General features: G+C 32.5%; 1 protein-coding gene across 3 annotated transcripts in view; it reads right to left on the reverse strand.

Annotated features, from left to right (window-relative positions):
* ABCD2 (ATP binding cassette subfamily D member 2) overlaps positions 1-25,016 on the reverse strand; it is a 99,353-nt gene that overhangs the window by 52,591 nt on the left and 21,746 nt on the right. For 2 of the 3 annotated variants that reach the window (XM_082349393.1, XM_082349394.1), the window contains exons 3-6: positions 22,163-22,284; positions 19,174-19,342; positions 18,356-18,450; positions 14,730-14,875 (exon numbers count right to left, since the gene is read on the reverse strand). In XM_082349393.1, coding sequence (XP_082205519.1) covers positions 14,730-14,875; positions 18,356-18,450; positions 19,174-19,342; positions 22,163-22,284 — 532 coding nt within the window. Of the gene's footprint in view, positions 1-14,729; positions 14,876-18,355; positions 18,451-19,173; positions 19,343-19,506; positions 22,034-22,162; positions 22,285-25,016 lie in introns of those variants that run through there. The other variant, XM_082349395.1, reaches the window with a different exon arrangement.

Below are 25,016 nucleotides of genomic sequence, written 5' to 3' on the forward strand. Positions count from 1 at the left end.
GCCCACTCTCACCACTATTATTCAACATAGTTTTGGAAGTGTTAGCCACAGCAATCAGAGAAGAAAAAGAAATAAAAGGAATCCAAATCGGAAAAGAAGAAGTAAAGCTGTCACTGTTTGCAGATGACATGATACTATACATAGAGAATCCTAAAACTGCCACCAGAAAACTACTAGAGCTAATCAATGAATTTGATAAAGTAGCAGGATACAAAATTAATGCACAGAAATCTCTTGCATTCCTATATACTAATGATGAAAAATCTGAACGTGAAATTAAGAAAACACTCCCGTTTACCATTTCAACAAAAAGAATAAAATATCTAGGAATAAACCTACCTAAGGAGACAAAAGACCTGTATGCAGAAAATTATAGGACACTGATGAAAGAAATTAAAGATGATACAAATAGATGGAGAGATATACCATGTTCTTGGATTGGAAGAAACAACATTGTGAAAATGACTCTACTACCCAAAGCAATCTACAGATTCAATGCAATCCCTATCAAACTACCACAGGCATTTTTCACAGAACTAGAACAAAAAATTTCACAATTTGTATGGAGACACAAAAGACCCCGAATTGCCAAAGCAATATTGAGAACAAAAAATGGAGCTGGAGGAATCAGGCTCCCTGACTTCAGACTATATTACAAGCTACAGTAATCAAGACAGTTTGGTACTGGCACAAAAACAGAAATATAGATCAATGGAACAGAATAGAAAGCACAGAGATAAACCCACGCACATATGGTCACCTTATCTTTGATAAAGGAGGCAAGCATATACAGTGGAGAAAAGACAGTCTCTTCAATAAGTGGTGCTGGGAAAATTGGACAGGTACATGTAAAAGTATGAAATTAGAACACTGCCTGACAGCATACACAAAAATAAACTCAAAATGGATTAAAGACCTAAGAGTAAAGCCAGACACTATCAAACTCTTAGAGGAAAACATAGGCAGAACACTCTATGACATAAATCGCAGCAAGATCCTTTTTTACCCAGCTCCTAGAGAAATGGAAATAAAAACACAAATAAACAAATGGAACCTAATGAAACTTAAAAGCTTTTGCACAGCAAAGGAAACCATAAACAAGATCAAAAGAGAACCCTCAGAATGGGAGAAAATATTTGCAAATGAAGCAACTGAAAAGGATTAATCCCCAAGATTTACAAGCAGCTCATGCAGCTCAATAACAAAAAAACAAACAACCCAATCCAACAATGGGCAGAAGACCTAAATAGACATTTCTCCAAAGAAGATATACAGATGGCCAAGAGACACATGAAAGAATGCTCAACATCCTTAATCATTAGAGAAATGCAAATCAAAACTACAATGACGTATCATCTCACACCAGTCAGAATGGCCATCATCAAAAAATCTAGAAACAATAAATGCTGGAGAGGGTGTGGAGAAAAGGGAACCCTCTTGCACTGTGGGTGGGAATGTAAATTGATACAGCCACTATGGAGTACAATATGGAGGTTCCTTAAAAAACTAAAAATAGAACTACCATATTACCCAGCCATCCCACTACTGGGCATATACCCTGAGAAAACCATAATTCAAACAGAGTCATGTACCAAAATGTTCATTGCAGCTCTATTTACAATAGCCAGGAAATGGAAGCAACCTAAGTGTCCATCATTGGATGAATGGATAAAGAAGATGTGGCACATATATACAATGGAATATTATTCAGCCATAAAAAGAAATGAAATGGAGGTATTTGTAATGAGGTGGATGGAGTTAGAGTCTGTCATACAGAGTGAAGTAAGTCAGAAAGAGAAAAACAAATACAGTATGCTAACACATATATGGAATCTAAGGAAAAAAAAAAAAAAGGTCATGAAGAACCTAGTGGCAAGATGGGAATAAAGACACAGACCTACTAAAGAATGGACTTGAGGATATGGGGAGGGGAAGGGGTGAGATGTGACAGGGTGAGAGAGTGTCATGGACATATATACACTACCAAATGTAAAATAGATAGCTAGTGGGAAGCAGCCGCATAGCAGGGAGATCAGCTCGGTGCTTTGTGACCACCTAGAGGTGTGGGATAGAGAGGGTGGGAGGGAGGGAGATGCAAGAGGGAAGAGATATGGGAACATATGTATATGTATAACTGATTCACTTTGTTTTAAAGCAGAAACTAACACACCATTGTAAAGCAATTATACTTCAATAAAGATGTTTAAAAAAAAAAAAAAGAATAAGGTACAGCTAAGTATTGCTGTGTTACCATAGTAATAAGTTAGCAATCTGAAAGCCATAAAATCTAGCTATTCATAATTTATGTAAATGTACATTCTGGAACCAATCATGTCATCAGAATTTTTTCATGAACAACAACAACTAGATTTGAGTCCTCAATGTGTAAGTCATTCATAATAGTCTTAAAATAAATATGTAGCAAAAAAGAAGAAATTCCCAACTGAAAAGATATACTTACCATTACTGAAATTACATTTCTAAGATAGGATATTTCTAGGTACCAAAGGAGATATGTGCACAGCCTTTTAAGAGCAGGGACTGTGTTTATTTCCAAGTAGTAATAAAAATACTGTTAGTGTAATAATCAAAGTACTCCCAAACTGGGAAGAATGCAAACTTTTCAAAAGTCAACTTTGTTGTATTTATCATTATATTAGATTACTGTATGAAATTCCTGATATTTGACCTTTTGACCTACAAAAATTGCAATTCTATTTGGTTTAACCTAATAATTGATTCATAAAATAATGAAAACTTTTATATGCAAAGGAAGATTTTTTCCATTATCATTTTTATCAATTAGCCTATAAAAGAGTTAAATATGAAAAAAATGCATCCTTAACATTTTTCCAAGCGATAAATAAAAATTAAAGCAAAAAATAAAAAGCTACAGGAAATCGTTTTTATATTTATAGATCTTTTAGAGATTTTTAAAAACTGAACTGTACCAATTAATACACAGGAGGTACTAAAATGTATAGTTGGTCATTCTGAGCCAATTGCCCAAAGATATTTATGCAAAGTTTACTTGATTTGAACCTAATAGTCAGAAAGCAAAGGAATAGAAGTGAATTAGCTATAGCAATACTACTGAGCCTTATTCATGGCTAAAATAATTTCTTTTAAAAAAGATATGTTAAGTGACAAATATTTATTGCCATCACAAAGAAGATCTTGTGACATATCTAGTGCAAGCAAGAAAATAGTTTGCTTCCTAATTAGTATAAGAAGCCAGACCAATTTGGCAGTAGAAACCAAATCAGTGGAGATGTTCATTCACTCATTCATTAAATCATTCATCAGACATTCATTGAACAGTTACAATATGCCAATAGGTATACTACAGACTTAGTAGAATACCCCCCAGTGCTGTACAGAGTGCTATACAGAGACATGCCCTTTCTAGCTTATATTCTATAAAGATTTATTCAACAGTGACTCAAAAAGGGCAAAATCTGTTCCAGTGACAACTCCCTCTCCTCAAGTTCAGATTTGTCTAATTTGGGGGCAACAAGATCAGTGTATGTATAACCTTTTAGGTATGGGGCTCCATGAGTATGCCTGGATTAAGCCATATTACATTTTTCCTTTACTACAGTGCCCTTTCAGACCAACATTCCACTCAGGCTAGCCTGCATCTTACTTAAGTAAATATACTCCTTGTCCTTCAGAGGCTCTCCCTATCTTGTTTTGGCACCTAGAGATTCATCAAAAAGAATCAAAAAGTCCGAAAGCTAGAGACTCAATAGAAAACAGTCATCAAGATATCTAAAGTAGCACGATCCCATATTCTTATGTATGTCCTTTTCCAGATCACACCCTCATTTTTTAATCTGAGATCTTAGGCAAAAAGAAGAAAAGTAAGGATCACACCAAAAATTCTTTACTGACTATGAGGGCACCCTCTCTTCCATGGAGAAAGGAGGCAAATTAGGTCTTCTAACCTCCTTTCTGGTCTCATGTGCTTTCTGGTTCCTTAATAGGCATTATCTAGTTTTAAATGTGTGGATTAAACAATGCTGTTATATAACATAGTTCTCTTATCCCTCCAAAGAGGAAATCCTGGATTTGGAAGGCATTCATAAAGAAACAATTCAAAAGAAAGTTCATATTTTAAAATATCTACAGAACTTATTTGACACAGGCATGTCTTAGCAGGCAGTACAGTTGTGGCAATGCTGCTGTTACTAGTGTTATTTAAGTATTCTGTCCATTCTGCTGAACTTCCTAACACAAAACACAGTCTTTGTTGCGAAAGATAATCTCTTCTTTTGACAACTTAAAGGGTAAATAATAATTTTTTATGCCATAATGCATCATGAAAATTAAGATTTGCTTATTTTACTTTTCTTCAAGAAGTCTGATTTAAAACTACGGGTATATTTTTGAGAGATTATTTTATATTTTATAGAGAAATGGATTTTAGAAGAATAGGAAAGAACAGAGAACATATTCTAATTTGAAAGTGATTTGAACATAGTTTAATTTAAATGAATTTCACTTTTACACAAGAATATAGCTTCTTTCACATTAACATAAATGAATGACAGCCAAGTATCTGTGCAAAACTTTATGCTAAAATTGGCTTGGATTGCCCTGTACCCCAAGCATTATAAGGACCTCTGCTTCCAAACAATAGCTTGATATTAGTACAGATTCAGCATACCAAGCAAACAACCTTAACTGGTGATACTCACTTTCAAGGGCAGGCAGGAGAGTAGTAATTTTTCAGAAACATGTACCCTGCTGCTAGCAGTAAGCAAGACAAAGTGACTTTAGACTCAGACACACCAAAGTTCAAATGCTGGCTCCAAAATTTATCAGTGGAATGACTTCAACCTCTCTAAGTTTTCTCATCTATAAAATAGGGATACTAACACCAACTTTATGGGTTGTCATACAGATAAATCAGAAACATGTAATATATGTAAGCAGTGACTAATACATAGTAATTGCTTGTGTTAGTAGTAATAGACCAGAGATGCTCAGCCCTTGCTCAAGATGCCCTAGGATCCACCAATTATCTCAAGAGGTCATAAGATTGTCAAAATAAAAATCAATATTAATTCACCTTATTTAAGAAACACATAACCTATATCATTAAAGGGATGTGTGGAAATGCCATCAAAGAAAACAATGGATTACATGTTGGCACTTCTAAAAGATGAGATTTCATGTCATAAGCTCTTCTAAGAGAAACAGTTGAAGAATATAGAAATTTTTGGAAGTGAATGCAAACTATAAAAGAATGATAGTTTGTTTTTCCCCATAAATTTGCGACAGTGTTAGAGAATCTTTTTATTTTATTAATTAAGATTAATTAAGACTGTCTGAGAAAATATTTTAAGGTCAAACAGTAGGGCTTTTTTTTCTGCCTGAGGTATATATTTTTAATAAGATTATTTTATTAACCTGCAATAAGAGGCAGTGAATACAGAGGATTTGTACCCAAAGATTTGGTGAACTCTGACCCTGGCTTTAAACTGGTGTGCAACTCAAAGTATTAAAGTTTATAATCCCTTTGAACTCAAATTTAATCATTTAAAATAATCTATTTAGCATGACATGCAGAGAGTAATCAATAGGTACTGTTCATATGTTAAAAGATAGAAGTAATATTATCTATATTTAATTCTCTGTACAATCTAATTAGTCATGCTATTATTCCTGTGTACAACCAAATTTAGGATTTTAATGTTGTATTTTATTTAAAACTATGATTCATAACTACTTTATCTATTAAGCAGCATTTACATTTAGTCTAGAAGATTCAGTAACATGATAGTTGAATATACTACCTTGTGAATGAAGCAGTTAGTAAATAAATACTGAGCTGATAAATAATATGTTATTTATAATTTCAGAATATCTTCTGACCCAAAAAAAAATGAGTGTTGTAGAAACAAGTTACTGTCTTCTTTTGCTATGTTTTTCAAGAAGCACTAACAGACTAAAATTTAACCTGTTAAGACTATGTCATTTATTCAAAAAGAGGAGACGAGCTTCTTAGGTGGATACTAGGGAAAGGGCAGACCCCCAAAGCACTACAGAACTTTAAAAAGTAATTCAAAGAACTTCAGCTGAAAGAACATCTTAGCAATGATTAAGGACCTAGGGGATGGATGCTATTACCTTCAGTATGTACCAATGACATAATATTAATAATAAATAATTGCTTTCCTCAGCTTGGTGTATTAGAAGGAGGGTGGATAGAACAGCCCTGCTTAGAAGGAAGTATCCAAAAAACAAAAACAGAAGACTCATGCTTACTTGAATCGGTGGCATTTCTGCTCTACTTAGACATTTAAGAAACATCCAATTTATGACAATTGTTAAAATTCTAACTTTCAAAACCCAGGTCAAGTGACATGCTGTTCTACAATATTTTTTCTCATTTTGAATATTTCTATAGCATTTCTTATCTTTCTTGAGGCATTTATTCTGGGTTTTATAGGACATAGTTGCATGTTTTTGTTTATAACCAAATTAGACACAAACACACATTGAGAGTGACTGTGTCTTTATTTATTCACTATCCTCTAAAGCATCTTCTAGCAGGGCATTAATAAACACTGATTTAAAAAAAAAAGAGTAGAGCATTGACAAAGAATAAAGTACAGTAATTTTCCCAAGATATGAAATACAATATCCCTACTATTCTACCCCCATTTTTTTCTTTTATTTTTTTCTTTGTTTTAAAAAATGTTTAGTCAAATTTAATTCAATCCTTATAATCCTTTCACTTTCTTAACCTTTTACTTCTCAAACTTCAAAGTCAAGTATGGGCAGAAGTGTGTACAAATTATCTTTTCATGCAAATTTGTGGGAAGTCTGAATCTATTTTAGATCTGTTGGCCTTAGTGTAAGTATTTGGGCATAAAGTTTACAGTAGTAAGAAGATCATGGTTAAAATTTCTGTCCCTAGATATTTCTACCAAGAAAGGGTAGTGACAGCAGGAGCTTTGGGAACAGAATTACATGGTGGGCTGTTGCCAAACTGGAGACCGTTGCTGGGGAGAAATATGTGATGTATACAACTGATACCCTGGAGAGTTTTTTTTTAAAGTAGCACAAAGGAACCCAAGATTTTGCTGCCTTTTGTCAGTAAACAACTATTATCTTCTGTCTTGCTTCCTGCCCTCCCTTCCATCCTCCATCCCCTTCTTCTTTCTTTCCTTCTTCCCTACTTCCCTTCCTCTCCTTCATGCTCTGTTTCCCCAAGCCCCACCAAGTGTTTCAATTTCCCATTTTGGTAAGTGTTAGCATACAATAGTATTTTGTTAGCAAGTGAACTAAACAAATTAAAGATTGGGGTTCAGGGATTCCCTGGTGGTCCAGTGGTTAAGAATCCATCTTGCAATGCAGGGGACGCCAGTTTGATCCCTGGTCGGGGAATTAAAATCCCACATGCCGCGGGACAACTAAGCCCGCAAGCTGCAACTACTGAGCTCATGCTCTCTGTAGCCCGCGCACAGCAGCAAAGAGCCCGCGCGCCACAACTAAGACCAGAGGCAGCCAAAAAAGGAAAAAAAGAAAAAATGATTGGGCTTCAGAGTCTTTAATGGCTGAAGACAGAGATGTACTAGGGAATTACTAAATGACTAATGAGCCATAAATTCGTGGATTAGTGAAAGCTAGAGCAGGAGATCATAAATCAACCTTTAAGTGGTTAAGACAAAGTGCACCAAGAACTGACAAAAGAAATTCAGGATCTGTATTCAAGTGTAAGAATTTTCCTGAGGGTCAGATGGCTAATACAGTAGGGAACAATGAGTTTCAACTATCAGTTTAAAGAGTATAGTCACATTGCTCAGGAAATTCAGTCTCAAACAGCCTAAGATTGCCAAAATAGTTTAAGAACTATCTGAGCAAAACTAAGAATTTTACCATCTACCATCCCAAATAACTTTTTATTTGTATTCTTGAACCAAGGCCCAGATTTTATTTTATCTGGTTCTCATTATTAACATTGCTGAAGTATCAGAAGATATTAACTGGGGAAATATTGAGGTGATTTCACAATTTCTCAGGAATTCAGGTTTCCCAACTTGAAACTGACCCATAGCGGCTCTTCAAATTCTCTGAAAATTTCATTATTATTAAAAATTATTATTTTATTATTATTAAAAATTTCATTATTATTTAAATTATTAAAAAAATCAGCAGTCCCAATATACTTAATCAGAACATTTTTTCCCTCGGTTTACTTTTTTTTCTGTACACTACATGACATTATTAGAAATCCACTTTAACAAAACCCACTCCTTTTTTCCCCATAAAAATAACAATTAATTTACATTTGATCATTGCATAAAGAGATTGATCCTCTACCAAGAAGTCTTTCAGTCACGAAAAGTGAAAACAGGGGGATTATTATAAAGGTCTGTTTGTGACTTATGAAGTTGATTCTGTAGGTACATAAGACTCAATTCTATATTTAATTTACAGGTTTTTTTCTGCCAAACTAGTACTTAACCTATATTCTATTGCTATAAATTAATGCAATAAGATACTAGATAATATTCATTAATAAGAATATCCTAAAAAGAAAAGTTTAAGATTATCTACTGACAAATATTTTGAAATAGGTTGTAGCAGCTTTCTTTTTTTTTTTTTTAAACTTTTTATTTTATATTGGAGTATAGCCAATCAACAATGTTGTGATAGTTTCAGGTGCACAGCAAAGCGACTCAGCCATACATATACATGTATCCATTCTCCCCCAAACTCCCCTCCCATCTATGTAGCAGCTTTCTTTTAAATCATAAAGACACATAAGATTATTTTTAAACTTTTTTGAAAAAATCAATAGCTTTTAGAATACTAGACGTAAATACTATATTTAGGCTCTCCTAGTTTACATATACATTTAAATAAATTTTATGCTCTTTTGCAAGATATTGGTCCTATAGGATTTTAAACAAATACAAATTTTCATGTTTCTAGAAGCTTTATAATCAAGATAAAATGACTTTTAACATTAATTATTAAAAAAAAATTAAGCCTTAAAAAATAGACTTTCATTCTCATTTTTCTTAACTAAGGTGTAGTTGACCTTTTGCCTAGGCAACAGTAAACTTCATAATTAAGAAAACGTTTCCTAGTGATTTATGTTTGTTGCAAAATAACATAGTTAGGTCTCCTGAGGGCAAAGACTAGAATTTTTGCACTTCTTTTTTCTTTTTTTTTCCACTTTTAAAAACTGTGGTAAAATACATGTAAAATAAAATTTACCATATTAACCATTCTTAAGTGTACAGCTCAGTGATATTTTTTCCAGGTTTACTGAGATAAAATTGACATATAACATGGTGTAAGTTCAAGTTATAAACATGTTGATTTGATATACTTACATATAGCAAAATAATTATCACTGTATTGTTACCTGACACTTATATTACTCACATAATTACCACTTTTTTTTGTGGTGAGAACATTGGTCTACTCTCTTAACAACTACCGGTATATAATGTGTTATTAACTCTAATCACAATGGTGTGTATTAAATTCCCTGAACTTATTCAACTTCTAACTGTAAGTTTGTACTCTGGACCAACATCTCCCCATTCCCCCCACTCTCCAGCTCCTGGTAACCACCATTCTACTCTGTTTCTACAAGTTCAGCTTTTTTAGATTCCACATATAGGTGATATCAATACAGTATTTATCTTTCTCTGTCAGACTTATTTCACTTATGTTGTCACAAATGTCAGGATTTCCTTTTTCATGGCTTAAGAATATTCCATTGTGTATACATACATTCCACATCTCTTTCTATTCATCTGTTGACAGACATTTAGGTTGTTTTCATATTTTGGCTATTGTGAATCATGCCTCAATGAACATGGGAGTTTAGATCATACAGTAGTTCTATTTTTAATTTTTTGAGGAAACTCCATACTGCTTTCCATAGTGGCTCCACCAACTTACATTCTCACCAGGAGTTCATAGGGGTTCCCTTTTCTCTACATCCTTGCCAACACCTGTTATTTCTTATCTTTTGAGATTAACCACTCTGACAGGTGTGAGGTGATACCTCATTGTGGTTTTGACTTGCATTTCCCTGATGATTAGTGACGTTGAGCACCTCTTCATGTACCTGTTGGACAATCTGCATATCTTCTTTGGAAAAATGTCTATTAAGATCCTCTGCCCATTTTTAAACTGTACTGTTTGCTTGTTTGTTTGTTTTCCTATTGAGTTGTATGAGCTCCTTATATATTGTGGATATTGACCTCTTATCAGATATAAGACTTGCAAATATTTCCTCCCATTCCATTGGTTGGCTTTTCATTTTGTTGATGGTTTCCTTCACTGTGTAGAAGATTTTTAGTTTGATGTAGTTCCACCTGCTGATTTTTGCTTTTATTGTTTGTGCTTTTGGTGTCATATCCAAAAAATCATTGCCCAGACCAATGTCAAGGAGTTTTTCCTATGCCTTAAGAGTTTTATGGTTTCTGGTCTTACATTTAAGTCTTTAATCCATTTCAAGTTCAGTTTTGTGAGTGGTGTAAGACAGAAGAAGTCCAATTTCATTTTTCTGCATGTGGTTATCCAATTTTGCCAATACCATTTATTGAAGAGATTATCCTTGAGTAGTCTTGACTCTCTTGGCAAATATTAATTGACCATATGCAGGCATTTATTTCTGGGCCCTCTATTCTCTTCCATTGGTTTATGTCTATTTTTATACTAGTACCATACTGTTTTGATGACTATAGCTTTGTAACAGAGTTTGAAAACAGGAAGTGTGATGCCTCCAACCATGTTCTTCTTTCTCATGATTGCTTTGACTATTCAGGGTCTTTTGTACTTCCACAAAAATTTTAGGATCGTTTTTTTCTATTTCTGTGGAAAATGCCATTGGAATTTTGATAGGAATTGCATTGAATCTATAGATGGCTTAGTGCAGTATGGACATTTTAATAATATTAATTATTTCAATCCATGAGTATGGGATATCCTTCCAATTGTTTGTGTCTTCTTTAGTTTCTTTCCTCAAAGTCTTATAGTTTTCAGTGTATAGATCTTTCACTTCCTTGGTTAAATTTATTCCTAAGTACTTTATTGTTTTTGATGCTATTGTAAATGGAATAGTTTTTCTTTATTTCTTTTCAGATAGTTTGTTGTTAGTGTATAGAAACACAATTGATTTCTGTATGTTGATTTTGTATCCTTCAACTTTACTGAATTCATTGATTTGTTCTAAATGTTTTTGGTGAAGTCTTTAGGATTTTCTACATGAAAGATCATATTATCTGCAAAGACAATTTTACTTCTTCCCTTCTGGTTTGAATGCATTTATTTCTTTGTCTTGCCTGATTGCTCTATCTAAGATTTCCAGTACTTTGTTGAATGAGAATGGTCAGATGGGCACCCTTGTCTTGTTCCTGATCTTAGAGGGAAAGCTTTCATTCTTTCACCATTGAATGTGATATTAACTCTGAGTTTGTCAAATGTGGCCATTATTATGTTGAAGTATGTTCCTTCTAGATCCAGTTTGTTGAGAGTTAATATTATGAAAGGATATTGCATTTCGTCAATTCTTTTTCTGCATCTATTGAGATGATCATATGATAATTGTTTTTCATTCTATTAATGTGGTGTATCATATTTATTGATTTGCAATGTTCAACCATCTTTGCATCCCAGGGATAGGCTAAAGGCTCATCAATATTATCTTTACAAATAATCAGTTCTTAGTTTTATCGATCTTTTCTATTGGTTTTCTGGTTTCTATTTCATTTATTTCTGCTCTTCTCTTTATTATTTCCTTCCTTCTGCAATCTTTGGACTTTATTTTTTCTTCTTTTTCTAGTTCCTTTGAGATGTAAAGTTAGGTTTACTTGAGATCTCTTTTCTTCTTAACTTATTGCTATAAATATCCCTCTGAGAACTGCTGTTGCCACATCACATAGGTTTTCATATATTGTGTTTCCATTTTCATTTCTTTCAAGATATTTTAATTTCTTTTTTGATTTCTTCTTTGATCCACTGGTTGCTCAAGAGTGTGTTGTTTAATTTCCACCTATTCATAAAATTTTCAGCTTTCCTCCTGTTATTGATTGCAAGTTTCATGTTGTTATAATGGGAAAAATACTTGGTAGGATTTCAATCTTCTTAAATTTGCTAAGACTTATTTTGTGTCCTATCATATAATATTCCTAGAGAATGTTCCGTGCATGATTGAGAAGAAGTGTATTCTGCTGCCATTGGATGGAATGTCTGTATATGTCTACTAAGTCCATTTGGTCTAAATATTGGTTCAAGTCCAATATTTCCCTGTTGATTTTCTGTCTGGATGATCTACCCACTGTTGAAAGTGGGGTACTGAAGTCCCTAACTATTAATTTATTGCTGTCTGTCTCCCTTCAGATCTGTTAGTATTTGCTTAATATATTAAGATGCTCTGATGTTGAGTGTACATATATTACAACTGTTATATCTTCTTGATGAATTGACCCCATTTTCATTATATAATGACCTTCTTTGTCTCTTTTTAGCAATTTTGGCTTAAAATCTAATTTTTCTGATATAAGTATAGCTATCCCTGCTCTCTTTTGGTTTCCATTTAGATGGAATAACTTTTTCCATCCCTTCACTTTCAATCTATGTGTGTCTTTAAAGCTGAAGTGAGTGTCTTCTTATAGCCAGCATATAGTTGGGTCTTGTTTTTTCATCCATCCAGCCATTCTATGTCTTTTGGTTGGAGAAGTCAATATATTTACATTTAGACTAGTTATTGACAGGTAAGGATTTACTAATGCCAACTTACTGTGTTCTGGTTGTTTTGTCTCTTGTTCCTTTCTTCCTCTCGTGTAGCCTTCCTTTGTGAATTGGTGATTTTCTGTAGTGGTATGCTCTGATTTCCTTCTCTTTATCTATTGTGAATCTACTCTAGGTTTTTGCTTTCTAGTTCCTATGAGGCGTATATAAAACATCTTGCAAGTTTTACTCTCCCCCTTTTATGTTTTTAATGTCATAATTTTTATATTGTGTATTCATTAATAAATTGTACTAGTTATAGTTATTTTAATACTCTCATCCTTTAACCTTTATACTAAGAGTTAGATGGTTAACACACCACCATAATACAGTATTAGAGTATTATGAATTTGACTATATATTTACATTTACCAGGGTTGTATATTTTCATATGTTTTCCTGTTACTAATTAGCAGCCTTTCATTTCAATTTGAAGAACTCCTTTCAGAATTTCTTGTAAGGCAGCTCTAATGAACATGAATTCCCTCAGCTTTTGTCTGGGAAAATATTTCTCCTTCATTTCTGAAGGATAACTTTGCTGATTATGCACTTTCTTATGTCTGAGAAATGTCTTTCATTGCTCAGTGTATAGCTATATTCAAGAACTGTATCTATATTATAAATGAAATCTAAAATAGCAAAAAATAAAAAATTTATGTATATAATTTTATTTGCATTAAAAGAGTAGATTCTATGATGTAACAGAATATTTTCCTCATGATTTTATGCTTTAAAACCTAAATAAGAAATTAAAATCGGTCTACTTAATGCATTAATGTCTGAAACTTAAACTTTGGCAGTAATATTTAGTTTTCAGATCCAGAACATTTCCCAAAAGGATTCTAAAGCACAGACAAAGAGACAATGATTCTGCTGTCACAGATGTTATCTATTTTGTGTTAAATATAAGTATTCATAGCACTGCTCACATCCAATATTTTTTTACTGCCAATACAGTTCTTCATCCTTCTACACTTCAGATAGCTTCCTACTACTCTGATAGGTCTTACTTTAAAGAAAAAGCCACACAAAGCCTCATCTGCATAACTACAATATATGATCTAAAAATTAGTCCAGTGGGCAGGACTGTACAAACAATTTCTGACAAAGGAAAAAGAGGAAGAGAGATGTGATAGCATCATACTTGATGTAACTTTTATATTTGCTCTTGTAATATAATTTCAGCATAGGTGCTCTATTAGGTTCCACAGAATAGTCCTCTAACACAGTAGGAGTACTTTTGTGATGTCGACCTAACCCAGGGTGATGACAGATGGAAAAATTACTGAGTCAGATGAATTTAATTTTAATTTTCTTTAAATTTAATTTTCTGTCACCCACAATAAATATTCCAAATTTTCAAGTATAACTTTCTGTTTAGACATCTGTAAATTGTTATGAAGGAAGGTAGTTAAAAACTTCAGAAGAAAAATGTTCCTTTTAAATATTTCTATGCTTACTTTTACACTCATTATTAGAGTAAAATATTTTTAATTAAGGTAGTTTCAAATCATTAATTAATTATATAACAGAATTGTGATAAAGATTATTTCACAGAGGCTCTTAAAATATAATTGAACAATTTTAGAACATATGAATGTATGCAGCTTGATGGAAAGACTAGTATACTATCCAAGAACTATTAATTTTTTTGTGAGAAGAGATAATCTGACATCTAAGGCAATATACTTACTCTTTGGACTAGGCTGTTACTCCTTGAGACTAACATCTATAGTCTTTGAGTGTTCATTACAATGATGTGAAAATGAAAAGAATTGTTATTATCCTGGAAACTATTATAATCAAAGCAGTAAGAAAACTTTTTAGGATAATTTTCATTTCCTTAATTGTATCTCTCAATAAAAACATGCTTAAAGATTACCTACAGAAGAGTTTAAGGAATCAAGATAATTCAAAAGCAAAAGGAAATTGTTCATTGTGATTTAAAAAACTTTACCTACCTTTGTGGAATATAGAACATATGTTGTGGAGGTGGTTTATATAGGATTCCTTCATACACAGGCCAGAGCCCACTTAAAATTCTGAAGAGAGAACTTTTCCCACAACCATTGGGACCAGTTATCAAAAGATGCATTCCTTCTTCTACCTAAGGTAAGAAATAAAATTAGAAATTACAATATGTAAAAATGGTTTCATTTGGCAGCATTTAAAAGGGATTTTTTTTTTAAACTTTCAAACACATGATAACCTAGGATGGGCAAGGAATCAAAGAAAAATATATCGGGATTGAGACCATCAAATTTGGCTTTTGACTATGCTCTGATGCTAAAAGCATCATAAAATAATCCAATTCCAAAGAAATGGATCTTCTTCGAATGAGCACTGACTTCCCAAAATTTTCATTGAGGTCTTGCCATCACATACTACACAAATACGTAGGAACATAACCACGTGGAAATAAGAAATTGTAAAATTTTAATTTAAATTAAAATAGATTAAATTTATTTTATTTATATTAATATTTGATTAAATTTACTTCAATTAAGATACAACTTTGTTGTATTTGTAAGTTGGAGTTCTACGAGTCAGCTGGGTTGTTTAATTCAGTAGTCTGAAATGTTACAGAAATCACAAAAACCCATAATGAGAGACATAAAATGATTCTAATTTTGGTTTATTCACAGATGGAGAAAATACGTTTATGAAATTAAGACAGAGACAAGCAAGAAGACTGTAATTTAGTCTTATGTCTAGGGATGAATTAAGTTATTTATCAATTGTTGATTGGATGATTCTCTTAGAATCTTTCAGCTTATTTATCATTTAAATTTAAACAGTTATATTTTATGACTTCTTATTCCACCTAATAGGATCAGGAAGTTGGCAATGTGCTATTTAAAAGGTATTGTAAGGGTCAAGAAAAAGGAACATTATTTAAAAATCTGATTTACTTCTAAGAACAAATGATATTTTATAATCAGTGACTAAAAAATGAATATAGTATGAAAGTACAAGAGGCAGAAATTTACAGTATGTCTGTATATGTAGCTTTGTACAGTATAGATACAAATATCTAAGGTCCATGATGTAGAATACATTATGTTGAAAACTCAAAGGTGAAAGAGCATTACATTACTTGTATTATGTCATTATAAGGAACCATATCCATGTATATCCATTACTCATTTGCTGTGTATAACATAAGCTAAAATCTTTTTGCTGAAAGAAGGTGGTAGGGAGAGGAAGGGAGGAAGGGAAGGAAAAAAAGGTTGATATGAAGGTTAGATACAAGAACTAAGAATGTATGTAATAAATAAATGTAAAGCAAAAATGGTTCAGATTTATATTCTGAGTAATTAGTCATTTCCTCAGCAAACATTGATTGAATATCTAAATGTGCTTGACATTCTTCTAGGCACAGAAGATACAGTGCTGCTCAAGACAAAGTCCCTGTTCTTGTGGAGCTTACATTTCAATGGCAAAGACAGCAATAAACACATGAACAAAAAATTAACTAGTCATAAATATTATTATGATAGCAAAAAAGGAAGATGTGTTAGGGAAAGATGGTGGCATTGTGAGGTTGGCAGGGGAAAGGGGCTTCTTTTGATTAGGTGGTCAGGAAAGTCCTCTTTGAGGAGATACCATTTTGCTTTAGCCTGGTAACAAGAAGCAACAAGTAAGATCTGGTGGAAGAGCATTCCAGGCAATAAAGATAGCTACCACAAGGACATAAGACAGGAGCAAGCTTGAGTCTATAAAATCTGATCACAGATATTTTTTTCTCCCTAATTGTAGGCAAACTGAAATGCCATTTTGATACAGTAAAATTTTAAAAAAATCCTGGGAAGAACCCAGAAAGGGTTTTGTGATTTGCTCTGCTCTTTCAGTAGAGAGAGGATTAAGAAAGTGTAATTCTGTAGAAGCATAAACACTTTTCAAATGATTTTTTAAAGGTATGTGCCATGGCAAAAGGTATATAAACAAAATATTTAATAGGGTCATTCTCTACTAGGAATTCTCAGAAATTTAACACATTTTGAGTCGTAATAGAAGACTTTTCTACATTCATATTATTTTTTAGCATAAGTTTTCTGATGTTTAGTAAACAGTGAGTGTGAGGCAAAAGAATTCCCACATTTACTGAAATTTTCTTCTCCAAATGGTTTTTTAATTCCAAAAGGTTAACATAAGAACAAGAATGTTTTCCTCTAGAAACCTGTTTATTTATCAATCCATGCAGAGGAAACAAAATTTTCTATTATACTTTGGGGACCTGAGACTTTAAATAAAACTCCCTGTCTGACTCAGAAATAAATAATTATCATAAAAGTATACTATATTAACATATACCTTTGTAGAACCTCAAAATTTATGACACTTTCACTAGATTAAGTATTTTAAAATTCATTTTATATAAAAATATACTGAGCTCTGAATTTTTTCACAGAAAGAGTGTTATGTGTCCAAAATAATGTATTTAGTTAGTAGGTGGCAGAATTCAAGACTCTCCCTCTATTTAATAAATGGAGCAACAAGAATTGATATTATGAAACCTAACCTGATGAAAAACCTCTATACAAAGTCATACATTATAAATTGCTAAAGTATTAGCAAATAGTTAAATATCCCATGTAGGCCTCTTCAAAGGCTTTATTTTAAATCTACTTAAGATTATGATGCATCATAAGCACCTTATTGCTACTTTATAGGTCCATAAATGGAAAAATAGATCCCAACCAAATTGTAGTTAAAACACAACTTCTCTTACGTTTATTAACACAGAATTTCTCCCTGTTCAGTACTTCTCATCCTCTTCCAGCAGGCTTATGCACTTTCAAATACATCTTTAATAATTAAACCTAGACTAAGGTCCATATTAAAATCATTAAATGCACATATACGGTCATGTTTCTAATTCTGTTATCAAGTCCAATCATGTCATTGTTTGAACTAAGCACAGATCACTACACTTGTCAGCAAATTATTTTGTACTTGAATTCCAAAATGTGTGTTTGAATTTTACAATACTTTAAATCAGGGTCTCAGATTTATTAGCTATTTTTTTACCTTAGTTTTTGTAATCAAGACAGAGTATTAAATAACAAATAACTATTATTCTCAACGGAATTAAAAGCTAAATTCCAATTCATGAATCTTCTGATCATTTTTTCCTAATAGAAGATGTGATTATTGAAAATATAAATTAAATTTAGAGAATGTAAACTTGCTGATGACCTCTTCTCTCATATTTTAGTAAATATATAACAATATAGGCTTGTATTTTTTGAGTAACTCCTATAAGGAAAAAAACATAAAATGTATTTCCAGATATTAATTTCTGAAGAAATTTCCTATTGTTCCCAAAAGTTACTTTGTATAGGCTCTCAGTGTACTCTAATTTTGATTTTCAACCAGGCCATAAAGCAGTAGAAATCAAATTTTTCTTTCTCTCTGCTTTCTGAGGAAGTAACTGCATCTGTAATTGAGCCTCTATGCATACCTTTCTTGATTTCCCCTCCTTTCCATATGCTCCTCCAAGTATTTAATATAAGGTACATGAATTCTGAGTTGTTTTGTATTATTGTGTTGGCAACAATCAGAAGATTCTTGAATATCATCTTACTTTGAAGTTTAGCTTGGAAGCCACCACTTCTCCCGTTGGTGTAATTATGGGAACATTTTCACAAATAATTCCATGATCCACATCAATAACTTTTCCTATAAGTTAAGGAAGAGTTTAAGTTTCAAAAGCTATCATGTGTTATTGCTAATTAAATAACTTAAAGTATAATGTAGCATAACAGATAAATTCACTATAAAGATAATTCACATTAATGAATCATAGAAATAAATGTAAATATAGATATCTATACCTAAAGCAAAGTCTAATGTAAATTTGCACATTTTGACATATTTGGAAAATCTCAGAAATATTATTTTACTATAATATGATGTTAATATCATAATGAGAGCAAAGCTAAACTCTATCTGGTATAACCCAGCCACACTGTTTATAACTACTTATTTCTCTAAATTAAACTTTCCTATAGAAAAAAAACACAGTTGCAAAAAGGAAATTAAGACATAGAACTATAATTTTTAAAACTATAATAACCAAACCAAATGATAGAATGATGGAGAACAATATGACATTAGCTCTAATTCTGTTTTTTGAATTTTAAATGCAAACAATTCATTCTGCCATATGTGCAGTTTCTAAAAATAATTCTAGACATTTTGTCCTAAATAAAAGTAGCATAATATTTTTTATGGTAATATTAGTCACTACTCCTCAAAATGCAGCACTGACTTTAGGAATAACTGTTTAAATAACTAAATGTTGGTTCCTTACATCTGTTCAAAGCTATCTTCTAAAAAACTTTGGTTCTGTTGATAAACATTTAAATATAGAAAAAATACAAAAACGTATGAGTTTAATACCTTTGATTTCCAGTGTCTCACTGAGGGGTAATTCTACGTTAGCTCCACTCTTGCTATGGTTTTCAGACTCTTGCAAGACAGCAGTTCTCTTATAAATGCCTCTTTTTACTTCATCAAAGACCCAAAACATGTTGTATACTCGAGCAGTATAGCCTGCTAATTCAGTTATCTAAAACCAACATAGGGAGAAAAAATAGTATACTCGAGACCGACTTTTAAACAAATATGCAATCATATAAGCTTCTTGATTTAATGTTAAAGATCCTATTTTATTATACCTGAAAAGTAGATAGTACATCTGATAACTAAAACCAGTAACACTAAAAAACTTACCAAGAAAGCAGCATAGTAAGTCAACAGCTTAAGTTTGATTGGAATTAAAAAAACACATAAAAATTATTCATTCAAGTCAGAGTTCAAAGTGAAATGTAAAGACTTCAGAATATTAGTGAGACTTAAAAATCTTTCAAACAATTTTCTGATTTGGCCCCTGTTTGCATGAAAATTTGATTTCCAGAAATTAGAAGTTTTGTGAAAAGCTTAAATCCATTCAGTGAAATAATGATTCTTTATTTTGATATCTTTTTTTCAATTAAAAATAGAAGATTTTAAATAGAAGAAAAATGCATATTTTTCTTATTATGAAATGACATTTCTGAGTCAAACTGATTGTCACAATTCCTAAGTTTGGCCAGAGAAAATACCCCTGCAGGTGGATACCAATATTGGGCGTGAGCTCAGTGAAAAGCTTTAAATCCTTTTCAGTCCAAATCCCACAAAATTCAGTTTCTTTTCAAGCCAAACATGATTTATATGCCCAAAGAAAAATATTAAATATGACTTTTTTTCTAGATGAGATTATAAGATGAGATAAATCTCTGCTTTAGTTCAAAAGGCTCAATAGAGTGGTATCTTGCTCCTATTCTGCCAGTTGTCCAATTTAGGTTGAATCTCTGCTGCTTTTCTATTAAAAGAACACCTTGTTATCAAGGTGACTCATCTGAAAGATGACTCATGTCCTGTCAAGACCATCTTTCTCAGTGAAAAGGAAGCAACAAAAACCATTCTCTTACAGAACTGTTTAGTAGGAAATTGGTATCAATAAGCAAGGCATGTCACTAATAAATGTCTCTTAAACAATAAACTATGGACTAATACATTACCAACATTGTGTAAGATTTTTGTGTGTGCAAAACTTAAACAATGAATGAGCAGGTATTATTGTTAAAAGCCTTCTACCACATGTCTCTACTGTGTGAGAGGTCTATAATTAGATTAGTATTTCATTTCTATATATTAATGTTATAGCTATTATATAGGATAATTTCTAAAATGTTATCTAGAAGAATCTCTTGAGTTCCCAAGTAGAGGAAAACAGAACTAAGGATTAACAAAATACGGATCCAAAAGAAACCTAAGTAAATATAGTTGCATTAAAAAAATCTGAAACAAATGTGGAGGTCAATTAAAGAAAGGCAGGAGGCATTGAGTTAGTAGACCAGGATGCAGGGATGAATGGGCAAAGAGTGTCAAAAAAAAAAAAATGAGAATGTGACTGTGGACAAATTACTTTGGGATATAAGACAAGGGGGTTTGTCTAAAAAGAAACCTTGTTCCCTCTAGAGCTAGTGGAGAATCCATGATGCTTTCATGTGCTTTCACAGGAGTAATAAGATTCTTTAGAAGTGAAAGTTCTATGATTCAACGCACATACAGGCAAAATAAAACAAAATGCAATCATTTCTTGTGTTGGAGACAATCTAGAAAAAAGAACTGATATTCTCTCTGTGACTTAGATAGCAAAGTGTTTGAATGTGAGATATATAAAATTTTGATTTCTCATTTAATTTTAATAATAAGTAATTTATTAGCTGAAAAAGCTATCCCCAAAACTGTGTCTCCAGATTATCAAAATTACTATTTGAAAAAAAAGTTTTAATTGAGTTGTCTTGCTTTGTGGCCCTAAACAACTGGTTTTACCTTTTTAAAAAAAAAACCAATTCAATAAATCAGTTGTTAAATGAGATTGAAAAGTTTTGTCAGCAAATCACAAACTTTGCAACTATTTAATATAATTTATTCAAGGATAATTTAATAGGTAGCTAAATTTATAATGATGCTCTGGCAATTTATATTGATGCAAAAGCCACAAGAGTAATTAATAGTGAGAATGACTGTCCATGGGAATATTATTTAATATCTGAATTGAATAAAGTGATTTTTAATATTAACCCTGTGCTATCTGTAGGTCTTATTACCATTCTCTCAGCAAATATTTACTGACCATATACAATGTTCCAAGCATTAAAATAGATATTAGGAATGTAAAGATGAATAAGATAGTTCCTGCTTTCCACTCAGGGTCTTATGCAAAAGATAGACAATTATAATGTCGTAAAGTACCAGGTGTACTATGAACACAGAGAAGGAAGACCCAAACTCTGCAGGGAAGTCAGAAAGAAAGTGGAATCACAAGATGGTTTTTTATACGTGGTTGGTAAGGCTTGACTTGTCCTGAAGTATAATAAAAGTTTGCAAGGTATATAAGTAATATTATTGGCTAACACTTATTAAAGTGCTTATGACCACAACAACTCAACAAAGTCATCACTATCATTATCCCCATTTTACAGATCAAGAAACAGACACAAACAGGTCAAGTTCATATAATTTGTAAATACTGGAGCAAGAATTTAAATTTAGGCACTCTGGCTCCAAAATCCATACCAAAGGGCCTTTTAGTAAAATTTAAGAGCAAATATGTCGTACTATAGACAGAAAAAGGAGTTGACAATTGAGAGTATAAAAATTGAAAGGTATTAGCAGCAATAGACTTGGGAGTTGTTGTCCTTTATCTTGATTATACTCTTAGCAAATTTTGGTAGAGAAAAGATGTTTCCAAAATAATAAACATATGTGGTAATTTACATTTTTGCGTGATTTTCATATATCTTATTTTAATCAAATTGATAACAAGAAATGCAAGTACCTCTTTGTATGAAGACATAATCCTTTCAATAGCATCAGCTCCAGAGGCCAATAAATTTCGAGCAGTGGTAAACGCTTCTGTCCGCTCACTAACCATAGCTTGCTTTCGATCATCCTCTAAATCTAAAAGCAAATTACAAAACTGTCGAATTTTTTAAGTAACTAAGTGTTTTGTTTTGTACTATGAGACTGTGACTAAAACAACCATATGAAAACTTTTCATTAGTATCAGCAATTTCCTAGGAATTAATGAATTATTTAAAAAATAGTGTTTGTACCAGATTTTATTTAAATTTTCCTTTGTCTTATTATTTTTCTAGAAGGAGAGTTAGAAGAATTAAATCTATAGGAATTAAGACTATTTTCATTTAGCATTCTTTCAACCCTTACCAAAGTCAACGTCCTGCCCTTATTAGAGCTAGGTAATAAAATACTACTGATTCAGTCAATAAAATACCATTAACTAGAATCTAAGCAAATATTTCTAGTGTGATTTCTTTAATAGAAATGTAAAGTAGCTGACCCTCATACTAGCTCTGTCTACCTGTTTCAATTTTCACCCTACAGTTTAGCAACACCCCAACCATGCAATATTCTGCTTATTCTCTGGTATTTGCATATATAATATTTTCTGACCTTAATATACTTTCTTTTTTGCCAAGCTCTTTCTTAAAGAGTTAGCTCTTTAGTACAGGTTTCCCTGGAAACCCTTGTCTGGCTTTTCCAGTGGACTATAAGTTCTTTAAGGGGCAAGACTGTATTTTATTCATTATTCCTAGTACTCACCAGAGTGTCTAGAACACAGTACTCCTTAATGTGTATTGAATGGATGGATGGATAGATAGATAAATATCCTAAATTGCTGTCAATGCAGAATTATGGTTAAGAGCCAGAAGTCAGACTAGGTTAGAGTCCAGACTCTACTACTTATTGGCAAGTAGTAAGGTTAGTAGAGCAAGCCACTAATCTTCTCCATGCTACCTTGTCATCTGTAAATGAGGGAAATAATAGTACTATCTCAAACAATTCTATCTCAGAGGGTTGTTGTGAGATTTAAAGGGGAAATACAAACAAAGTGTTAGCCTAATCCATGGTTTATAATAATTGTTCTTAAATGTTAGGTGTTATTATTTTCTCTAAGTGTTATTGTTATTATTGCATATCTACTCCATTTAGTATTATTCTTCAAAATTATTCTCTCCAGGTCATTACTTTAATCTTGGCATCAATTTGATTCTCTATCCGGTATTTCTATGGACTATCACCAAAATTCTAAATTGAAAGCTGCAAATTAATGAAGAAATTAGAATAATATAAATAGCCATGGGCCCACTTTGCTATTTATTTTGCTTGGATTTATCTCAGTGAAAAGGATTTTTTTTTTTTCTCCATGACATGCAAATATTTAACATGTGCCCTGCTATATCTACCAGATACTTTCACCTTTACTTGCTCATAGACAGCTCAGCTGAGTTTGAAAGGGATCCATGCATAATATAAGGTAAAATTCACTCAGCAGATATTTACTGAACAGCTGGATTTAGAAGAAATTAGGCAAGGTGTTACCAGATATGCAAGGATTAAATGTAATTTTCAGATTCTTTCCTTAGGAAGCTTACAGTTTGATAGGAGATAGAAGACAAGTTCCCAAATAACAATGCAGGGCAGCCTATGAGGAGAGTTAATATGACACATTTGAAGGATGCAAAAATAATTTCTTGCTGCAAGAGACAAGAAATGCTTCATGGAGGAGTAGACTGAGAGTGAGGCCTTGAAGACTGCATACAATTTTAAAAGATCACAAGTACAGCATAAGCAATGTCTCAAAGAAGGGAAATTTCAAGCAATGCCAATTGAATAATAAACTGGTCAAGTTACAGTATGGGTTGGTGTTAAGCACTGATTTTACTCAAGTATCAGAAAAACCATGAGTTCATGGGGACTTCCTAGCTCGAGAGTTAAGTACTGCTCCAGAGAACTATCTTTAGTTCCCTTGAAGTTAGTCTGTTTCCTTGAAGAATGAAAAAAGAAAGGCTTTGAGTGTTAGTATAAGTGATGAGAGAAAGACCTGAATGGCTAAATAGGCTGGGAACAGAATGTAGATATTCTTAAACACATTTAAATGTGTGAAAAATTTAGATAGCCACAAAAAATTAACAAAGGATTCTCAGCAAGCTACCAAAATAGTGATTGCGGTATCAGTTAAAGTGCTAAGAATAGTTTTGGCTCAGAGAATCTGGCTGATGATCTAAAATAATTATGGGATTTTATGAATTTGGGTTAAAAGGGGTTTGAATAATAGCTTTCACTGATAGCCTCTGTTAAGAAGAAATAACACTGATCATAAGCAAGAAGAACTACAATACTGCAGCTTGCGAAACAAAAACCACATTCACAGAAAGACAGACAAAATGAAAAGGCAGAGGACTATGTACCAGATGAAGGAACAAGATAAAACCCCAGAAAAACAACTAAATGAAGTGGAGATAAGCAACCTACCAGAAAAAGAATTCAGAATAATGACAGTGAAGATGATCCAGGACCTCGGAAAAGAATGGAGGCAAAGATCGAGAAGATACAAGAAATGCTTAACAAAGACCTAGAAAAATTAAAGAACAAACACCTAGAAGAACTAAAGAACAAACAAACAGAGATGAATAGTACAATAACTGAAATGAAAAATACACTAGAAGGAATCAATAGCAGAATAACCAAGGCAGAAGAACGGATAAGTGACCTGGAAGACAGAATGCTGGAATTAACTGCCACGGAACAGAAAAAAGAAAAAAGAATGGAAAGAAATGAAGACAACCTAAGAGACCTCTGGGACAACATTAAACGCAACAACAGTCGCA

The sequence above is a fragment of the Balaenoptera borealis genome, assembly GCF_965194805.1.
Source record: "Balaenoptera borealis genome assembly, chromosome: 13".
NCBI classification, from domain to species: domain Eukaryota; kingdom Metazoa; phylum Chordata; class Mammalia; order Artiodactyla; family Balaenopteridae; genus Balaenoptera; species Balaenoptera borealis.